Below are 21,073 nucleotides of genomic sequence, written 5' to 3'. Positions count from 1 at the left end.
ATTCATGTATTTATTCTGAAAACAAGAATAAAAAGAACAACACCCGTTATCTACAAATTGATAGTCTGTATATTTAGAGAAACGAACAAACACATGGCACTTGAATTTCAGTTGACATTTAGCAGGTCAGCTATCTTCATTTGTTTTATGTCACAATTTAATTTTTATTATCGACTTTACCTGGTTTCTTTCTATCCAACAGACTCGGATATCAATATTTGCTCACTTTATTATATGACAATTATTATAATAAATTTAATTTAATTTAAATTTCATCAGAAAATCACATAAAGCTGGAAGTGTTTTTTTGAACGAAATTTCCCTTCATTCTGCTAGCATAAATATTAACATCATGATGTTATTCATTAGCAATCTTCCAAAAATAATATTTGATAATGAATTAAATTAAATTCTAAAACTACTTCCCTTAAACATATAATCAATTATTAATCTCATAAAATAATAAATTATTTAGTTAGTGATATTTGAGCGATTAATTTTTTTTTTTGCTAAATAATTTCAGGTTACTAAAATATGTTAAAAGATAAAAGCAACAAAATAATATTTTAAAAGTATTTTGACGCCTGAGGTATTCAAGAATTTTTATTATGAATGAGGAAAATTATAATCGAATGTATAAAAAGAGGATATATAATTATGCACATCAGCTCATTTCAATTCAGAATATGCTGAATTCTTTTTATTGCCAATATTTTTATGATAATAAAATTCACCATGTTATTTTCTCATACAGTAAAGTATTTAGAATTTTACAATATATTTTTCCCACTCTTCTTCATTCTACTTTCAATCGTAATCAATCACGTATTTTTCAAATTGAATTTTTTTCTATCCTACTATTTTTCCAACATAAAATCTAATGAATTTGCGTACGTTTAGTATGAATAGAGAAATTGTAAATAGACGAGAAATTGCGAGGGGTCTAGTAAGTACACAATTTTAATTCTAGAGCATAGTCGAGTAAAAAAATATGTATTTCTACACTTTAGAATACTTATTAGGTAAAAAAACACTCTTTTGAAGGCCTGGCAAATGTTCATCAGAACATCAGGGAACAAGCTCTCTCGTTGTTATAATTGTAATCTCACTGGTGTACGCACCGATGTACTCCGTGGCTTGTTCGTGGGCTGATTCGCGACTAGAATTAATTAGCGATGATTGCGACCTGCCCGAGTTTCAAGTTAATTCTAACGACGATGTTTCGATATGCTCTCGACGTATATGCGATCGTGTATTCGAATCATTTCCATAATTTTCATTAAAATTAAGTTTTTGGAAATGAGCAAAATATCCAGTATTACAATACTCGAATTCAATTCCATAAACGAATAAAAGAAAATAATTATTTTATTTTAATTACATATTTTTTATGTTTTATTTTTATTTTTAATTAATAATTATTTCTTTTATATAAAGTAGTAGAGGTAGTTTTATTTTAAAAATAAAAAATGAAAAGAAAGAGCTGATTGCTGAGCTGAAGAAACTATAAAAACAAGTGAAGTTAAAAATGTAGGTTTCACTTCTTGAAGCATCAAAGAAAGGTTTTTGAAACAAAATTTTGTGGTTAGTAGAAGAAACATTGTATTTTGGAGTAGCGAAATTAACTTATGTGTGAAAAATAACTGTTTTTTATCAGTATTTCAATAGAATAAGTAATTTTTATTTTTATGGAATTTGTAAAAATATGTTGGATACTATTTAATTCATATTTATCTAGACCATCGATAATAACAATAATTTATTCAAATTTGGGTAATTAATAAATGAGTAGAATGATTAAAAACAGACAGTAAAAGATTTTCAGGTTCTCCCAATTCCAACCACCAGTCTGTAATATCTGTAATATTTGAGTATCTCCTTTCAACAACCAAAATATGGATTTATATTAAATCAATTGAAATACTTTTTTTTCAATAATCGTTACTATAGCTTTAAAGATGAAGTATTATTAAATTCACAATTGAAAAGATATTTTAAATTTTCAGTGTAAACCGAAAAGAAAAATAGAATAATCGTTCATTCTGATTCCCGACAATTTGTTTAAAAAAAAAAATTTCAAATAATACAAACAGTTCTAATCAAGGTAGATTTGAATGATAAAGTAAGATGTGTAAAATTAAAATTTTTAAAGCATATTATTCAAAGTGATTTGTATTCCGTTTCCAAGTCTCAATTATTCTTGAAGAAACCCAGCAATATTCCACAATTTTATTGATAAGATCCTTAAAATTTTTTTACCTAAAAAAAATTCTTCGGTTGCAAGTATTGCCAAAGGCGTTAAAGAGAATATATTTAAACGAAAGAAGAAATGGGAAAGAAAAACAAGAATAAAATTCCTCCAACAGGAACAATAAACCCGTAGCACAAATATAATAAAACGAGTCAAAGTTGATATCTTCAATTAGATTAAATTGTAATATAATAGTTCTCAAAATAATGATTACAGGATCTGGATAGGGGTCATTGCGAGTTGAATAAAATGTACACAGTGTAAAGCAAATATTAACCATTGTGCTATGATTTCATAAATATATTCATCGACGAGAAGCAGCAGCAGCAGCACGTGGATGAACCATTTTGCATTAATTATACTCGGGGGCAATGCGGTTCAAGCAAAATTAATTGAATGTATTTTCAAGTGAGTGTAATATAGAATCGATTAACTACCCTGACAACTCTCATGGAGAAGCTGCTGGAGCAGAATTAGAACTATACGACGTCTGTCGCACGTTAATATTCAGTTCTATATATTTTATGGCGCCCACTTTATTTATCCATGACTAGAGATAATGGACGAGTGTGACGGTCGTATAAGCGACAAACATTTAACGTAGTAAATCAATTCTGGGCGCGATTGTCACGAATACCCCGGGCATTTATGACCGAGTGCGCTGGACTCGACGAGGCGATGGTAATTGAGGTGCCGTATACGCATGGATAGCTACGAGAACATCTCATGACAGATTTCCCGTGGATTTCCAACCGTCAGATTGAGCGTTTCATATTATATGAAACTAGGAAGCTTCGTTAAAACACAGAAATTATTTACGTCAATCATATTTTTTTCCATCTTTTCCTGTGTACTAATTGACACGTTTGGATTACTGATTGATAAATCCATATCAGAGAGTATTTTTCCCCTCAGGCTATTTTATACTAAATATACCTCCTCATCTTCCTCCAACAGATTAATTATTTTTTAATACCTCAGTTAATTTATTTCCATCAGAAATTCATTTTTTATTATCATGTGAATCAATTATTATTGCATTCAAATATAGTTTTAACTTTACAAATCATCATTTACTGATCATAAAAATAGTTTAAACTGTCAGAGTAACCAACATTCGAGAAATAAAATTATTCCGTCTGTTATAGTGATATGATGTAGTCATGTTTAATGACTCTTAAATAGCTATATTTAGCTTCAATTTTTAAACAGATTAATTTAAGTGTCTTTATTTTTTAATCTGAGAAATTTATTTCTTTCAGAGAAATCTATGTTAAAAAATTAGGCCACGTACTCGTCTATTATTTTCTTGCTGGTTTCTTCAAATTATTGAAACTACTATAATGCTTTAAATCGCATGAATTCGCTAAAAACAGTTATTTAAGAGAGTAAAGTTAATAAAAAAACTCATCTAAACCCAATTGTATTTGTTAGCCTGGTTTTCTCTTATTTCATTAATAACCTTGAGTGACTAATAAAAATTTGCAAAATTAGTTTGTATAGATGTTTCTAAAATTGTTCGTCGAGACTTCATCTAAAGTCAAATAAAATATTGAATTCTAGTTACAGATTTCTTCAATAAAATTATTAAGAATTTCGATTTTCAATAAAAAAACATGATGAAACTGGATTTAGTCTAACAAAAATTGGCAACTTAACCCAATTTTTTTATAATAAAAAAATTGGTTAAAAATATTTTCTCGATTTTCAATTTTTTGATATAATTCTTCTATTGATATAATTAACTTCCCATTGGGAAGTTATTTCACTGTTTTCTTCACAAAAAATTCATACAGCTTTCGAAAAAAAAGGAAAACTTTTTTTATCATTTGTCAGATATTATTCCATTATTAAAATGGATCTCATATTTTTAAAAACTTTATTTATCAATAAATCAGTGATTGTATTGAGTACTATATTCTTCTATTTTTACTCACTTTTCAATCATAGAAAAATTGTTTACAATAGTTTCGTCCATAATAAATCAAATAGTTTTAGTTAATCAAAAATACTTGAATGATTAAAAATCAAATTGGAACCTCACTATTACATAATTACCATTATCTCGAAAATTTCACAATAAAGAGTTGATCAATTATCAATTTCATTTATCGTTCAATCTTGATGTTTTAATTCCAAAAATTGCTTTAAAAAAAAAAAATACATAAATCATATTGAAATTGATTTAATCAGCTTCTATTACATTTTGACAATATCCCGGATAAATTTGTTGGAATAAAAAAGTGGTTTTTATCAATACTTCATTATTTCCCCTCAAATAATTCGCAATTTCAAAAAAAAGAATCACTCGACATACATAATTTGATTTTCATAAAAGTATCAATATTGCTCGAATAATAAATTACTTACAATGGAAGAAATAACCTTCCCAAAGAATGAGTACATTCTGTCTGTATTTCAGCGTTATATGTGTGATTAAATCAAGTAAACTCGAAAGAAAAATTTTTTCATCAAGCAAAAAAACATGAGTAATAATCTTGAAACCAATAGCTTTTTTCGAGTTAATGGAGAATTTTCATTCAATTGACTACAAGAGAAAATACGTTCAAGGTAAAATTTACATTTTATTGAACATAATAAATTGAAGAATGCATATAATAAGCAGGTAATATCTCCATAGAAGAGAAATCAGTTTATTTGTATATGCAGCAATCATGCAAGAATTCGCCTTCTCTCCTAGATTGTCAGAAAGAATCTCTGCGTGATCGTAACTCGTTTTAAGAGATTGTACTCAAGATAATCAGAATGAGAAAGATATTAAAAAAAAATATTTCGAGAGTTCTATTTTCCTTCTAAATACTCTACTAAAGTAGCCGACTGTTACAATAGACAAAGGGATAATAAACAAGCTTCAATAAGCAACGGAATGAAAAAATTTACTGGTCATCAAGCAATTATTTTTAATTAGGATATCTAACTTAATCATCATTATTATTCTAATTGTTCAATGAATGAAATCTAACGAATAAAGTGAAAGCAAAAAATTCTTCTACATCATTTTTTTTCTATTTTCTAAAAAATAATTTAATAAATGAATAATTAGTAAAGTCGTTTCTTGCTTCCAAATATTCGCAAACGAGATGAAAAAATGAGCTTGGAATAATTTAATTTCTTGGTAGATTTAATTGTGATAAATTACGTTGGAGACATCAAAGTACTGAAAGCATATTGAACGATGGATCATACTCTTGATAATAGTATTCACAATTGTTATTTGTTAGAATCTTTGTGCATTGAAGGTAGAAAGATAGAGAGCATGAGTGCACGAACAACTCGGTTATAGTTGGTAAATCCATGTGGCTATAAAAGCCCCTAGCTAACGGGCAAAAGGGTACTATTGGCTGTAATCACAGTAGAATCGTGCCGCGCCTGAGTATCACGAATGCTTGGATTATCGAGTGCTCTCACGGTGAGAAAATCACCGAACCGTGTGCGAGGACGTTACAAGTTGAACTCTAGAGTCCTGATGCCTCATACGATGTCAACGTTCGAGAACAAGAAGTCCATTGATTCGATGGACTAAGAGACACAATTCTCTGGTTGATGAGGGAAAAGCGGAAGTGCACATGTACACTAAATCGCGAGGGAGTGATGACACATGCATCACGAGAGTAAACCACTACCGGAGCTAATCTTGTACATACCTTCTTCCTGTACGTACTGGGCAAACAGGCCCATTGCGCGTAACTCATGTGAACCATGTTGCTCGCCCTCTGCTACTCGATCTATCCTCTTTAGGTACTCCAAAATCCTTTTACGAGTCGTTGAATCTTTCATCCACATTGGCTGATATCACGAGTAGTGGAGCTCGTGGAAATTTTCCGTGTGAAAATTCACACACGCTAATGCACTCGTTAATTTATTCGATCAGTCATATATATAAATATATATAGGGATACATACACCAAGTAAAAAGCAATTAGCGTCGTTAAAAAATTGCCATCACTTTCATTCGTATTTTTTTTTGTAAAGTTAACGTTTGATTAACGTCCAATAAATTGTCTCAATTGTACTTTTAATGGCTTTTAATTAGGAAATGCATACAGGGTGATTCTAAATAACTTTTACTCATCACTTTTGAAGTGATTTCGTTTAAGCACACTAGATTTTTGAATAAATAATATTGATTTATTTAAAGAAAAACCGTCAAAATAACATTCAACTGTGATAGCCGGGGATATTAAAAGTTTGGAATAAATTTTCTGCTGGAAAAACAAACAAAAATTATCAAAGTTAGATAATTCAATGTTTGGTTTGTGTTAAAATTAATGCAGACTGTTTTGGTTTATGATAAAAATTTCCATTTTTAATAAAATGTTAAATAATGACACAAATGATTAATGTATATTTTTAACAAAATAATTACCATTATAGTTATGAAACGAAATAAAGTTCGAAATAAAAAAATTGATTTTGTAAATTTTGTTTATTTATGTTTCAAGACAATTTTCAAGTAAAATACCGTTTGTAAAAAATTATTTAAAATCACCGTGTACACAAGAAGAAATTTTTTTTCAAACTAAAAATATTCTTTTGAATAAAACATCTTACGACTATGTACGAAGACGATAACTTTTGACGTAAATATCTAAGTCTTGAAAAGAAAAAAAGACAATTTTCCACGGTTATTCAAAGAAATGTTTCCTGTTGAGGTTAAATTATTTTTTCAATATACAAAAAAAAACAGCTGATCCACATTCTTACAACAATCGTCACTTATAGCAATGGAAAAAAATTCTAACCGATTCTATCTTATCAACAATAGAATATTCAAATGAAGGGTATCTTCACGACACAAGCATGGACTGTCACTCACGATGGGTGTCCCAAGTCCAACTGCAAGAAGTCGGATAATCTACACACCGGCACTCGGACCTCTTACTCTTCTGTGCGTGACGCACTTTTGCTGCATTTCCCACTCACGACACCTGACACTTTTTTACATACTTTTAAAACCCAACACTCATTACACAAGTATCGAACTTCAAACGTATTCATTACTGAAATTATTTTTTCTTCCAATACGAATATTCAACTCAAATTTCTATCTCTTTCTCACTGAAGTTAGAACTCCGGAATGTAATAAGTTTAAAGAATTTTTTTCGTAAACTTCAAATTATTAATCCATTTAAACTTCAAGAAATGCTAGAAGCAATTCAGTGTGATCGGACTCGTCCGAACGATTGCTACCACTAACCCAAGAAACTATAAGACGTTTGGCTCTATGTAACTTAAGCCCCGCGTGTATAGAAACATCAGGGCCGTAACAAAACTCCCATGGAAAGTTTTCTTTTTAAGAAGTTTAATGAAATTCATTAGTGTTACACTTCATGAAACAATTACTTTATTGCTAACAAACTCATTTAACTGACAATTTTTGAACGACGTTGATTTTCTTGTTTATAATAAGTCCTTGTCAATTATTGTTCTAAAAAGTTTAATATTATTTTTAACAAGATTTTACATATCACTATTTACTTCATTAACTATTGTCGTAAATAAAATGTGTGAATAGAATTAAAACAAATAATATTTTTTTTAAATAAAAACTCATAGCTGATCGAAATACTTTTTTGTTTTATTGAAAAAATATAAAAAGGATGTCAAACTTCCATGAGTTTTCACTTATTAATTAATTTTACTTCAGTATTTTGATAATTAAATTTTTTAAATCTCGTCAAGAGAAATAAAATTCCAGTTGAACAATGCTAATATCAGGTAAAATAATTTTAAGTTACGAATAATATTAAATTTCATTAAACTTTTGATTAATTAAAATCGATAGCCGGATGCAAATAAACTTTTATATACAATGGAATATTTTTTTAGTCTAATTATCATTCTACAACTAATGGAAATTGTACAAAATGTTCTCCATGTTTTTGTGCAGTAAAGGTTGGGCATGATTAGTTGGAAGTTCAAGGAGATCACCACGTGCTCACTGTCGAAATCAGTTCGATTCTACTTTCGATAGGTCTTTCTCTACTTGCTCCATTTTAGAAAGTCTATTGTTACCTCATACGTGCTGTGAAAAAAATTAATTGCTGCTATATATTATTTTATCTTATGTTTTCACTTATTTTTCTTTCAACAATATACTCTAATATCAAATCAATTTTATTGTTCTACTAAACTCTCAAAGGAAACATTTTTGCAAAAAATATTTAACCTTAATAGTCAAACAATTTTTTCTGCAAAACTTATATAACATATTGTTACGTAAAAAGAATTTATTTCTCATTATTGTCAGTAAAAAAAACTGAATAAAATTTATTAATAAAAATAAACCGTTACTTTAAACATTTTTCATCGTTATCAGCAGCTTATATATTACGTTTGCAAATATTTTACCATCAGATTTCATAAAGAATCCTATCAATACCTATAATATTAGTGATAATGTTCACTACAATCTCTAAGTTGGCTCATATTCACCGATCGAAGGTTATCAGAAATACATTTAAACGTACCTATAACGGAGGTACTTTTCGCGCAATAGTACTAGTAACCAATTCAATAGAATACAGATATATTTTCAAGAGTTTTAAACGAATTTCTATGTCATCCATTGATAAGACAATCACAGTTTTACGGAAGTGATAAGAACTCAATACCACAAACTATTATCAAAGTGGTATAACTAATTAATCAGGGATGAATATATTTCCCCATCAATGATGCAATTATCGAAGTATTATATGAGATTTGTATAAAGAGAGATCTGATGAAAGTTGGACGCTTTTATAAAATGTTTAGTTCAATCTGATAATTACACGAATTTCAATTACGAAATATTTCAAGGAGAGTTTATCGATGAAATATATGTGTATCCATCAGTGACGTAATGTATGGATGAAAAATTGAAAAGTAAAGTTGAAAAGAATTTTTTCATGTTGGATGTGGTTTCATTTAGATGAAGTTGATTGAAGTTAATTAGTGTCAAGTTATTAAGAAATTTTGGCTTTTCTACTTCTGAGTATTGATAATAACTATAGACTATTGAATATTGATGATGATGTTTTCATAATCAGACAAAAACAAAAATATTTATTTTTCATTAAGTTCAATCTTTACTTTGTCTCGTAAATATTTCTTTGCCACGAAAAAACTTGATTCATGATACAGTTTTTAAGAAAATTTTCATCGAAAGCTCTGTAATAAATTATTTATTTAAAATCAAGATAAAAAAGAATTTCTTTTCCAAATCAATATTGGCTGAATGATTTCAATTTAGCTGATAATAGCATTAAAGTGAGGGTTGTAAATTTGTAAACATTTGAAATGTAATAAATCATTCCAAATATGATCAGCAAAAATAGAGTAAAATTTGTTATCAATTGAAGGCATTTACTATTAAGTTTTCTAGTAATATATGCAACTTCCATTGACATTTTTTTTCTGTTATTCATAATTATAGCAAACACTATAAAGCTGTAAACTCAAATTATTTCAATATTATTTTATATAGAAATATAATAATTACTGAGTATATGAGTTTATTAAACCACACATGTGAAATTTATTCAGTAGTAAAAACTCAGCGTAGGTATAGTTCAACATTAAAACGTATGCAAAATTAAACAATACATTATTTCTAGCCAAAGTTTATCAATAACCAAAGTAAAGAATATGAAGTAGTATCACCAGCTTGCAGGAGACTGGGCCCTAGTCCCATTTCTTTATATTTCTCTGGCCCTGTTAGCCGTCATGGGAAAAGACCATTAATATAAACAAATACAGATTATTGGTCCATGTGATATTAAATGAAATCAAAGATTCAATCTCCTATTTATCTTTCTTTTAGATTTATTATCCAGTGTAAGATGACGAACTGGATTTATGTGGAGAAAATATACTGTTACATTTATTTAAAAAAAAATATTTTTTCAATTTTTTATTCTAAATAATTGCAAAAAAAAACAATGAAAATCGGGAAACTATGAGTTTATAAATACTGTAAAAATATTCATCGTTAAAAAAATTAATTGAAGTCGAAAAAAAATTCAAGGTAAAAATTCACGATCCAACAAACATTTGCGGTTCTTTGAAATGCAAAAAAGAGTTGTAAAGTAGTAGGAAACGGACAAGGTTCTCGAAAAGATGGATACCACCCTGAGAAGGCGGTTGTCTATGTCCTCAGCTAGAAGTGGGTACTACATAAATGCTTTTCTCCTTCCTCTTTCTCTGTTCTTGGTAAGCCATGAGTATGGTGTCGTGCAGCAGCCGCTATGCGGGCGTAAGTGATCGGAGGAAGTTTGAAAGGGAGTTAACACACGCGCTCGTGGGGAATGCAGTTCTAACCTCTGGGTTGGATGACTCATCGACTCAATGTATGACCAATGAACCACAGAGCGGGCCCGTAGTAGTCATCGTTCGCCTCTGACCCACGGGAATGCAACTGAACAAGGCATAACTCGGTCGCCAATGAATCCATATGTCTCCGTACATCGTTTAATATCCTCCAGTCTATCATTTATGTCAATAATCCTTTGACAAGTTGCTTGTAAATCGCAAGTAAACATTCACCAACCTTAAATTCTATTGCTTCCTTGAGCTGGATCTTAGATCTTTGAACGACTTTGCTTTTATATCCTGTTATAACATTTTCATCGTTAGATATATCTCCATACGAAAGTATGCATTACCTACTTGGAATTATTTGCATGTGCATCGAGAGAAGAATTCATTTGTCTCTCATCATTTACAGAATTTTCGGAGAATCCTTTGAAGAACAATTAAATTCAAGAGTTTTTGAAAAGTAATAAGAATAAGTAGAGCTTATTTGTTAAAACCTTTTTATTTTTCATTATCTTTTATCCTTTTATTTGTAATTGAAAACATTTATTGGCAATTTTTATCTAAGACTTTTTATTGAAAAAGTTATTGTGAAGGTAGTTGGATAGTCTCAAGGGGAGCAGAAAGATTTCCACAAAACGATACTGAAATGTTTATTGTTAAACTAGAAAACAGTATAACTGTTTGAGACATTTTTCGTAGTGTTGTTTAGTAGTTATTAACGATCATAATTGATCTTCATAAACGTTATTGAAAGCATATTAATTATTACTAAAACTAAAGTATTTTTGCAATGGTAATAAGAAAATCAGATGATGCTTATAATAACATTTTCATAAATATTCAATTTATTTGTTAATAATTTTTTGGAATTAAAAAGATATACAATATATAAAAAGACAAAAAAATTTTATTACTAATAATAAATTCAAATTGAAAACTACAGCCTGCCTTTGTTTATTGCATAGGATATGATAAGGTTATAATTTTAATTATTCTGATTCATTGATTCTAGTCATTCAGGAAAAAACTCTCAATGAGCAAAGATCAGTTCTTCCTCCAGTTAATACAATTAAACTAAACTGATCTTTTTATTCTTCACTTTCAATGTAACTCATTCCATTGTCAATATAATTATGCAAAAGCAAGGTGAAACGTTAAAAAAATCATACTGCTTTTAATTTAAACAATAAAAATTTCATAAAAATTTTATAAAATTTTTATGACCTCCTTGGGAATACTCAAGTCCCTTGGAAAGTATTCAATTAGTCAAACTTTTTAAGAAAATATATTTTTATGAAGTTTGTGCTCCTATTGAAGTGAATGAGCTTGCAGATTGAATTGTTATTTTAAAAAATAAAATATACAGCGATAAATCTTATTCAACATCTAATCCTTCAATCCTCATTCTATATTATGCATGTTATTTTCTAAAAATCAATATAGAAAAACAACTTCCAGACCAATTTATACATATTTAATTTTCCTAAGTACCCATCTTAGTTGGGTTTTCCTGATATTTATACTTATCGACGAAAATCAATAATTCATCGTCAAGTAATCATCCTACTCTGATAAAATGTAAAACATTAGGTTTCAAAAGAATCCACTTAATAAATTAATCAGCATCTAAAATTTAAATATTTTCAATTACTATATAAATATTATCCCAAAGTCTTCCATAAATTAATCAATTTCTCTTGAATAAATAAATCGAATCTCCTGTCACTGAATGAATAAATAATTACCTATCGAAACAGCAGTTCTTTCCAATTATTCAATTCATAATAAATCTATCAAATAAATGATTCTAATTTTTCTCGAATAATTTCTTCCTTTACATTGTGGTTTGTTCACAGAGTTAATAGCTACCGATTTTAATTTAATTTTTTTTCTTTATAAAAAGTGAGAGGAAAAAAGTTCACAGAAGTATTTTGAAATATTTCATACAAGAGTTCTTTATTTCGGAATTTCAAAGGCTTGAAAAAGATGGATAACTTTAGTATTATATTTCATTCCTCAGTTGTTTTATTATTTCCTTTCTCATTTTTTTTCTCTCTTTTTAAAGTGGCAAATACATATTTTCCCTCAACGATCCTGGTTCTTGCGGTTTATCTGGCTCGTTACACGCGTCCACTTTGAAGCGCCGTAGAAAGAACCTTTATTAAATTCCGTCTGCGTTTGACCAGCTCTTTCATGGTCGCACCGCGTACACGAACGTATGAGTTGGATGAACGCCAATAGCGTCGTGACGCCTTGCAAGTTGCAACCAGAGGCGTCTTGTATTCTCCTCTCTTTGCTCATCGCTTCACTTCATTCAAGCCAATCGGCTGCATTTAATACAACCTATTATTCTATCCTCGACTGAAATTGTGTCACTTGTCTCTCAAACTTACTTGACATTCAGCTCGAATGAAGAATATCAGAACTGACAGATTGTAGAGATGAAATGAATACAGAAGATCCTTCATTGAAAATTTTTGTGAAGAGCTTGAATAATTTTTAAATTTATCCAGACATTTTTTAAATGTATGTTGCTATCTTTTTATAATCACATTTATTTAGTTACATCAAATGCATGTTTTAAACTGCATAAAGTGAATTAGAGATGTTAAAACTTTTCTCAAATACAACATTATTGTTTTCCCTGTGTTTTAAAATAATTTAATAATGACTATTTCAGTAGATGGTAAAATTAATGTGCTGGATTAAGAAATAATAATATTTAGTTTTCTAAACAATTTATTGCAAAATTGACTCACAAATATCTTTTGAATTTTGGACAATAGATAGCATGTCACTGATAATTGTCATGTATCAATCTTAAGGCTTCAATCTATTGAGAAAGAGAGTTTGATCAACCGATTGACGTTTTGAATTACTCTGATGAAACACGTTTGACTGTAGAAAGAATAAAATTATTGTAAATCGCTTAACATGATTGTTTATATAAAAATTCCATCTTGATTAAAATTTATTTAGAAAGTCGATTGATACTTAATTCACCGATAATTTGATGGAAAAAATATCTTTGATCGAAGTAAAAAATGGACATTTGCATGCTTTACATCATAGCAGAAACTGACTTAGTTAGAAATGATACTAGTCTTAGTCAGATGAATATTTAGGTTGACGATTTTTGATTAAATGTCGATAATGTTTAATTTGATAATGACCATCTGATCAAGATAACTGACACATTCCAAGCAGTCCATTTCAACTAAATTGCATTAATATGAACTTTGAACACTTTGATTTAATTTTTCATTTATTTCATAAAAGAGATTTTATGGTTAACTAAAAAAAAATTTCCATGAAAATTCAAACCATTGTTATACTTTAATAATAAATTGAATGATAAATGATTGATTTAAGACAAACATCCAATGGATTGGCTAGCTTGGACTTGACACAAGTTCAACACTTGGAGACATTGGATATTGGCAATTCAAGAACTTGGTCTAATCTAACTTGTTGTCTAACACAAGAAAAGGTTCTTCTAAAAGGTTTGTTAGAGAAAAAAGTTTGAAAGGAGTGAGGTTGTAAGATGCATCTTTAATGCAAAAACAAAAAAGGTTTCGACTGGGCATGTCATAAATTTAAGAGAAAGCGTGCAAGGATGTTAAAAAATTCAAGTTATTTATTGACAGGATATACAAGAAGTTCTCTAAAATATTTGAGAGTCTAACACTATCCATTTACAAAGTACATTAATTATCTATAATTAGTCAAGCTAATTAGAAATATGGAGTGCTCATGTATCAAATATTATGTTCTATAATCCTTTAAGGAGCTTTTAGTAAATTGTTAGTCCTCAATGTTTACAATAAATATGTAATTAATATATATATTAATTAATAAAATATACATTTGGATTAAAAAAAACATACTAAGGATGATGTAGAATGAAATATTATCCGAGTGTAGATCTTGAGTGACTTGAAAGAATTAAAAGGATATGGAAGGATTTTCTACACAAAAGCTTTCCAGAAACTTAAAAATACACACTTGATATTTTTCTATCATAATTCCTCTTAAAAAGAGTCGTAAACGTAGTAAATTCATACACAGTACCGGCTTCTATATTTTTGCAGAGTGTACATCGTAGGTACATATCGTTTTTCCCCTTTTAAAAGATAAGTGCACTCTAGCCGCGTAACTGTAGTTTGAAAGTCTAATTTCTTGTCAATATAAAAATTTTAATATATTTGCATCAACTAAAAAGATTTACCACTATATACCTACATTATTTATGAATAAAACAAAATTTTCCGGCCAATTTTAAAGCTCAAGAGTTTCTAATAATATTCATAAGATTCAATTGAATATTCGTTAGATTCACGTCTACTGTTATTATTTATAAATATTTTTGTTTTTTTTTCTTTTATAAAAACCATTTTCCTGTAAAAGTAAGTTGCGAGTAACCACAGTTTTAATCGGCCACCAGGGACACCGTTGGCTATTGGAATTCCTCTGGGATTTATTTCCCAGCGACTCGGCAGCACATATGCGTGCTACCGGGATTGATTTGTTCGGGGATCACGCGCATTCATTGTTCTCTCGTGTCCTGCAGAATATTGAGTGTGGGAGAGATAAAAAAAAACATGAGCAATTCAAAGATATCTATTTTCCTATATACCATATGTATCGGGATTTCCTTCACTCTATAAAAAAAAAAAACAAGAATAAATACAAAAAACGACAATTTGTATTGTTTTTATCTCGATTGACTGGTCGTCAGGATACCTCTACACTAATTGGCTTTGCATTCATGACTTTTTTCTTTATTTAAATTCGTTAGTTTTTCGTGTATCCGAATCAATTGCCACTTTCAATCATGAATTTATACTTAATAAAGATTAATATTGAGTTTGCCTATCTGAATTCTCAACTCTCAGAGAATGTTGATTAAGTTTTCGTATTTTTTCACTTGTATTTATTTGATACATATACTTCTTTAAAAATATAATTTATGAAGCTAATGGATTAAAATGAATTCCAAACAGTTTATGTTTATTAATTGTTGTGAAAAAAGCATTTAAATTTATTTTTATGATAAAATATTCAATTCCGTCATTAAAAAACTTGAATTAAAATTTTAAACAATAATGCATTCATCATTTTTTATTTAAAGTTTAATGAGTGATGAAGAGGTTGATTGTACATTAAAACAAAAGTAATAGTCAATAATAATAAAGTAACAATAATAAAGTTTTTAAAAAATATGAAATATTGAGCTCAATTTGAAATATTTTTATTATAAAAATTTTTCCTTCTAATTAAATTAAGTCTTCTATTTAAGTATTGTGAGATAAAAGTTAAAAAATAATCAATTTCACTAAAAGTTAATTTTTGAAGTGAATAATTGATTTTTTAGTTGAAGCGTGAAGAATATTTTAATGTCTGAAAAGTAGTTAAATAGTCAGGATTTAATTGTCATGTTTGAATTAAAGATATTTTGACTTTGAGTAAAGCTATTGCATTTTTAAATAATCGTAATGACGTCTGACAAACTTTAACAACCGTATGTGATAAATCCTATCTATTAAAACTCATGACTTACTGTCAGACAAAGAGATACAATTACAAAAATCGTTCGTTCGAATATAATTAAATGTATATAATATTTGTTTTTTATAAAATCATAGAGAGTACAATTCAATAATGATAATAACAAAAAAGAATTTTTTAAATTACCGTAACAAATACCAAAAAATAATAATTAAAGAATACAAAATTAAATCTACCAATCAGAAAAGCGTAACCATTTTATTCGTGCGTTGATTAGTCAATTTTATTTTTAAATTTTCGCAATAAATAAAGATAAAAATTAAATAATGTTTTACGCTGTTAACTTGCGCGTTGTATTTCTAGTAATTACTTCAAAATATAATTTTAATTGAGTAATGTAAATTTTTTACTAAATAGAAATTGTGTAGATAGTAGAATTAAAGTTAAACAGTTAAAAGCATTTAGAAAATTCGATCAATAAAATCTCATCAAAAAAAAAATCCGTGTAAAATATTTTCCTTCATGAAAGAATGACAACTATTTATCCACAATATTATTTATGGTTAAGTCGTATTTAAAGGTAAATTCAATGGTAGAGGAAAAAAAATGATTGTTGTATTGAACTAGAGTTTCATCCAAATTTAAATTCCTTCTAAAAAGCTTAAAATTCTTGCATTAGATATAAATAACCTTTTCAGGCTAAAATTAATCTAACAATAAAAGAAGATATATAATAATTTATTGCGTCATTAGTTACTGTAAATAAAGAATATTTTGTCTTAATAAATGATGGTCAACCTACTTACAACTGAAGTGAGCTTAAAATTATTAATCTTTCTATTTGAGACTAATGATATTATGTTAAATCTTGAACTATAGCCTTCTTATAAGATTCATTCACTAAGAAATCGTTAGGTAAGAATATTTGGATTTGAATAATTTGAGAGCAAAGTTGGAAAGATGTTACCGATGACTTAATTAGAGAGGTAAAAATTTCTTCTCTAAAGAATCAAATTTGTTGAACTTGAAATCATTTTTATCTTTCTGAAGAGAAATTTTTACTTCAAATTGGATTATTTTTATCACATTACCAACTTTTTTTTTAAATCATTAAAACCAAAATAATGTTTTCTTGATTTTTTAATTAAATATTAATCAATATTTTTTTCAATGTACATGAAGTTAATTCTGAATTATGAAAATATTTCTAATCAATTGTCAATACCATGTCATCCATACACTATTCATACAGTGTATCAACCAACAACCTATGAATATCCAGTTTACCTTTTAATTAAAAAAAATCTAGATGTCTCAACAAACAATAACTCTTTTCAACTAATCCAACCAATCATACAAAAAAACTAGAACCTCTCGAACAATAATTAACAACTATTTCCAGTGAATACAATGTGATAAAACATGGTGAACATTTCGTTTGTTTTTTCTGTATATTTTGTCATGTATGACACAACAACATATAAATCAAACTGCGTCAAAAAAAAGGTGTTGAATAGCGTTAGTCTGACCTGTTAAAAGTCTACCCCTAGTTTTACTTTACTTACAAAAAAAAGTACATCAACCAATTTTAGATAGCATCTAATCAAAAATGGCAGTGTTAACAAGCTAAAATATCCAATCTTCATTAAGGTTGTAAAGTAATATAATAATCAATACCTATTGTGGTATATACACATTATTACGCATCATCAGGCCGTAGGGGGTTGTTATTTGGAAGTACGCGAATTGAGGTTGTCTCTGAGTACTGTTAGGATCGTTGATGATACCGTAGTTATATGGAATTTTCGGTTAGAGTGCCGTTGAAATTTCGATATGGAATTTCATAGTAAGAGTATATAGTCTATCACAGTACATCGTTCGGCAAGTATTTCAGGGATGAGTGTCGCATAATTAACGGTGTTAACTCTCTGTCAACGATACGGCAATCCATGATATAGCACGATGAAGACGCGCGTGAAACCTTCATGTTATAATTTGATGCCACCCAAGAGGAAGGAAAGTTTGACTTAACGAGAAAGACGAACATATTTCAGTCTCTCGAATACACTATTTTTGACTCATCAGATGCAGACTTTTTACAGAGAGATGACAGAATGAATGAATGAAGAATAGATTAAACGGTCTTATCATCATATTCCATGGAAACTTTTTTTATTCGACATTTTGCCATTATTCTTTTCGTGCCGACAACACATTGATATACAAAGTTAAACGGCTACAATATAGTTATATATAGCGGCACGGTGGATTGAGAAAGATCCATATCTAAAACGGAAGTCATGAGGGGGCTGGATAATGACGCTTGACAACACAGAATTTCTGACCTCATCGAAGCCAAGAGTTAGCTTCACATTATCTCTATGCTCCATTGTCTCATGATCACGTTCTCCGGACGTAATCCCAGGATATTCGAGAGCTTTACCCCTGAGCGAAATACTCGGCCGCAGGATGGGTATTCGACTGGAATTTACTGATATCGCGTGCGCTAACAGTAACAGAGTTTCGCTTTGGGACGTGAGATGTGAAATTACCAATTCTTGATAACATAATACTAAGATTGTCCAAACTATTCTGTACGCAGTCTATTTCTAATTACTATTCTGTCTAAAAGTATTTCCTTTTTTTTCCGCCTTTAAAGTGCATATTTTTTTCTTTTTCTCTTCCTGTAAAAAAGAAAGTGCATTTATTTTTTTCTTCTTTGAATTAATTAACCCGAGGGTAATAAGATTTAGCTTATTTTAAATTCATTTATTACACTAAATTTGAATATTAGATCAAATCAACATTTTCTTAATACGTAGAAAAAAATTTTTATCATAAAATACAAGATTCAATTAATATTAACAAATTAACAATATTTTATCGCGCAAAACTTTTTTTTCAAGAATGTTGTTTGCGTTTAAAGAAATAAATAACTTTTTTTGTAATGATTGTATTGCACTTATAAAAATAATGTCGAAAGATTGTTTTAAAGTTACGTGAGAAAGTTGTGCGATTGTTATATAAGTTAAATAAACATTTTCACTTGAATTTTTAATAAAATTTCTAATGCATTTAACGCCATCATAAGATACATATCGTTCACATGCGATTTCCTTTCGTAAAATTGATGAGGAATTAACCTGAGTAGATAATTATGTATGTATTTAAAATTCAACAGTGGCATGTAATCATTAAAACATTGCTAGTTTAGATTAAAAAATACTGTAACATTAAATAAATGCAACTGTTATTTCTAATACGTGCTAAAACTTAAATAAATACATAATTTCATTTCATTTAAATAATTAATAACAGTTGTTATTGCAATAGAAAATTAAATAAAAAATTTTTTAAAGAATATTAATATTGCAAAATTACGTTTAAAAACTATAATTTCACTCAAAAAATTTAGAATAAATTCATGTTTTATTTTATTTCAATTAATAATTGCTTTGATAGATTTTAATTAATGTTTCTCTCGGGATATTACGTTTCATTATTTTAGTTATTATTATCAAAGCTTTTGTTTTTTTTTTTATATCTGTTCAGTGACGAGAAATCAAATTTCACGTCGTATCGTTTTTGTTATCGAGCAGCAAATTCACGGCAATGGGAGTCTACCATAATAAAAAAATATTTGAAAAAAAGTTTATAAAAAATTGTTAAAATTACCAGTTTGATCTTAATAAATATTTAAATTAAAAATTTTCCAATAATAATTACACAATGGTGCGATCAGCTAATAATAATAATTATAATAACCAAGTTGTGAAAAAATTATCAAGGCCTGCTCGAAATATCAACTTAGTCTTGAAAGCAATGCGGAATTTGAGTAATCCAAATGGTAGTCCAGTTGGGAAGATTGTGCAATATATTTCCGCAACAGCTGATAAACCAGCATCGAAACGTCAGGTAATGTTGCTATATTTCAAAATATCTTGAAAAACAGATATTTTTATGCAATTATGTCATGGAAATATTTGATTATTTTTATCACCTAAAATGAATATTTCAATGAATTGAATTAAAATTGTAAAACATTGCAACTTGCAGATACTCGTGGCATTAAAACGTGGAGTAGAATTTGGTTTAATGGACAGAAGAAGCGGGCGTTACTTCATCCCAAAAGATGAGAAACGACATTTACGTCTATCACAACAACAGAATCATGGAGTAAGAAGAGAATCGTCAGAGCTACTTGAACGTGATCTTCGTATTCGATCCAGAAATCCTGATGGAAGGAAAGAAGCTCGAGAAAGTAGATCCAAGGATCCTCCACGCCGAAGAAAAAAGAAAAGCAGTAGGAAGTCTGGACGTAAATCTGTCAAGAAGACAAGATTTGCAAGATCGTTGAAGTCTTACGAGCTGTCAGACTGCTATAAAAATCCTAACTACAAAGCTTCTGCTGTTTCGTCTATCGATTCACTAGAGTATTGGCATTGACTCCCTTTGCCTGAAATCTAAATTTCTACGTTTTTTCAATTAAAAAAATTTACTGTGTCATAAAAACTTTTAATTTGAATAATAAATACGAAACTACTCGGTTCAAATATTTATCTATTTTTATTTTCGGTATCTAATTGCAAGTTAAAACATATCATTTGATTTTAAAATCATTCTTGGTATAATTGTTATAAATAATCAAATTTCTACAGATCAAGAGATAAATTCTAATAAGTTTTAAAAATAATCAAATGTCAAAATTTAATTAAATACTTGCTCAATTTCAGGGAGTTTTACACCATTATTAATTTAATTAAATATTTAAAAAATTGATTTTATATTTTTATTTGATTATGATAAAATTTTGTGATTAGAATTGAAAAATTGTTTGTTAAAGAAATATCAATTTGATTATTTTTCGTTACATTTACGAATCGTAAAAATAATAAATTTTTTAAATAACTTTTTTATATATCATGAATTTTCAATAGTAAGATTCTATAAATTCCGTGAGTAATCAAATATTGATAGTTTTCTAAAAAAGCTTTT

General features: G+C 28.5%; 2 protein-coding genes across 2 annotated transcripts in view; one reads left to right on the top strand and one right to left on the bottom strand.

Moving 5' to 3' along the window:
• Positions 1 to 21,073, bottom strand: part of LOC118075047 (uncharacterized) — a 114,134-nt gene that overhangs the window by 72,455 nt on the left and 20,606 nt on the right. The gene's annotated exons all lie outside the window — the stretch shown is intronic.
• Positions 19,665 to 20,629, top strand: LOC118075013 (uncharacterized). Its single transcript, XM_035096593.1, has 2 exons — positions 19,665 to 19,993; positions 20,135 to 20,629. Exons 1-2 carry the CDS (start codon positions 19,808 to 19,810, stop codon positions 20,522 to 20,524), a joined length of 576 nt encoding a protein of 191 aa, XP_034952484.1. The 5' UTR covers positions 19,665 to 19,807; the 3' UTR covers positions 20,525 to 20,629.

This window comes from Chelonus insularis, unplaced genomic scaffold, assembly GCF_013357705.1.
Source record: "Chelonus insularis isolate UGA/USDA-ARS -01 unplaced genomic scaffold, ASM1335770v1 contig_144_pilon, whole genome shotgun sequence".
Taxonomy (NCBI): Eukaryota; Metazoa; Arthropoda; class Insecta; order Hymenoptera; family Braconidae; genus Chelonus; species Chelonus insularis.
This window is presented reverse-complemented; position numbering and strand designations above follow the sequence as displayed.

Bases quoted from the DNA above. Each gene is read 5' to 3' on its own strand.
- LOC118075013 (XM_035096593.1), top strand. From the start codon at position 19,808: ATGGTGCGATCAGCTAATAATAATAATTATAATAACCAAGTTGTGAAA. The intron at 19,994-20,134 runs GTAATGTTGCTA...TGCAACTTGCAG, and splicing joins AACCAGCATCGAAACGTCAG to ATACTCGTGGCATTAAAACG.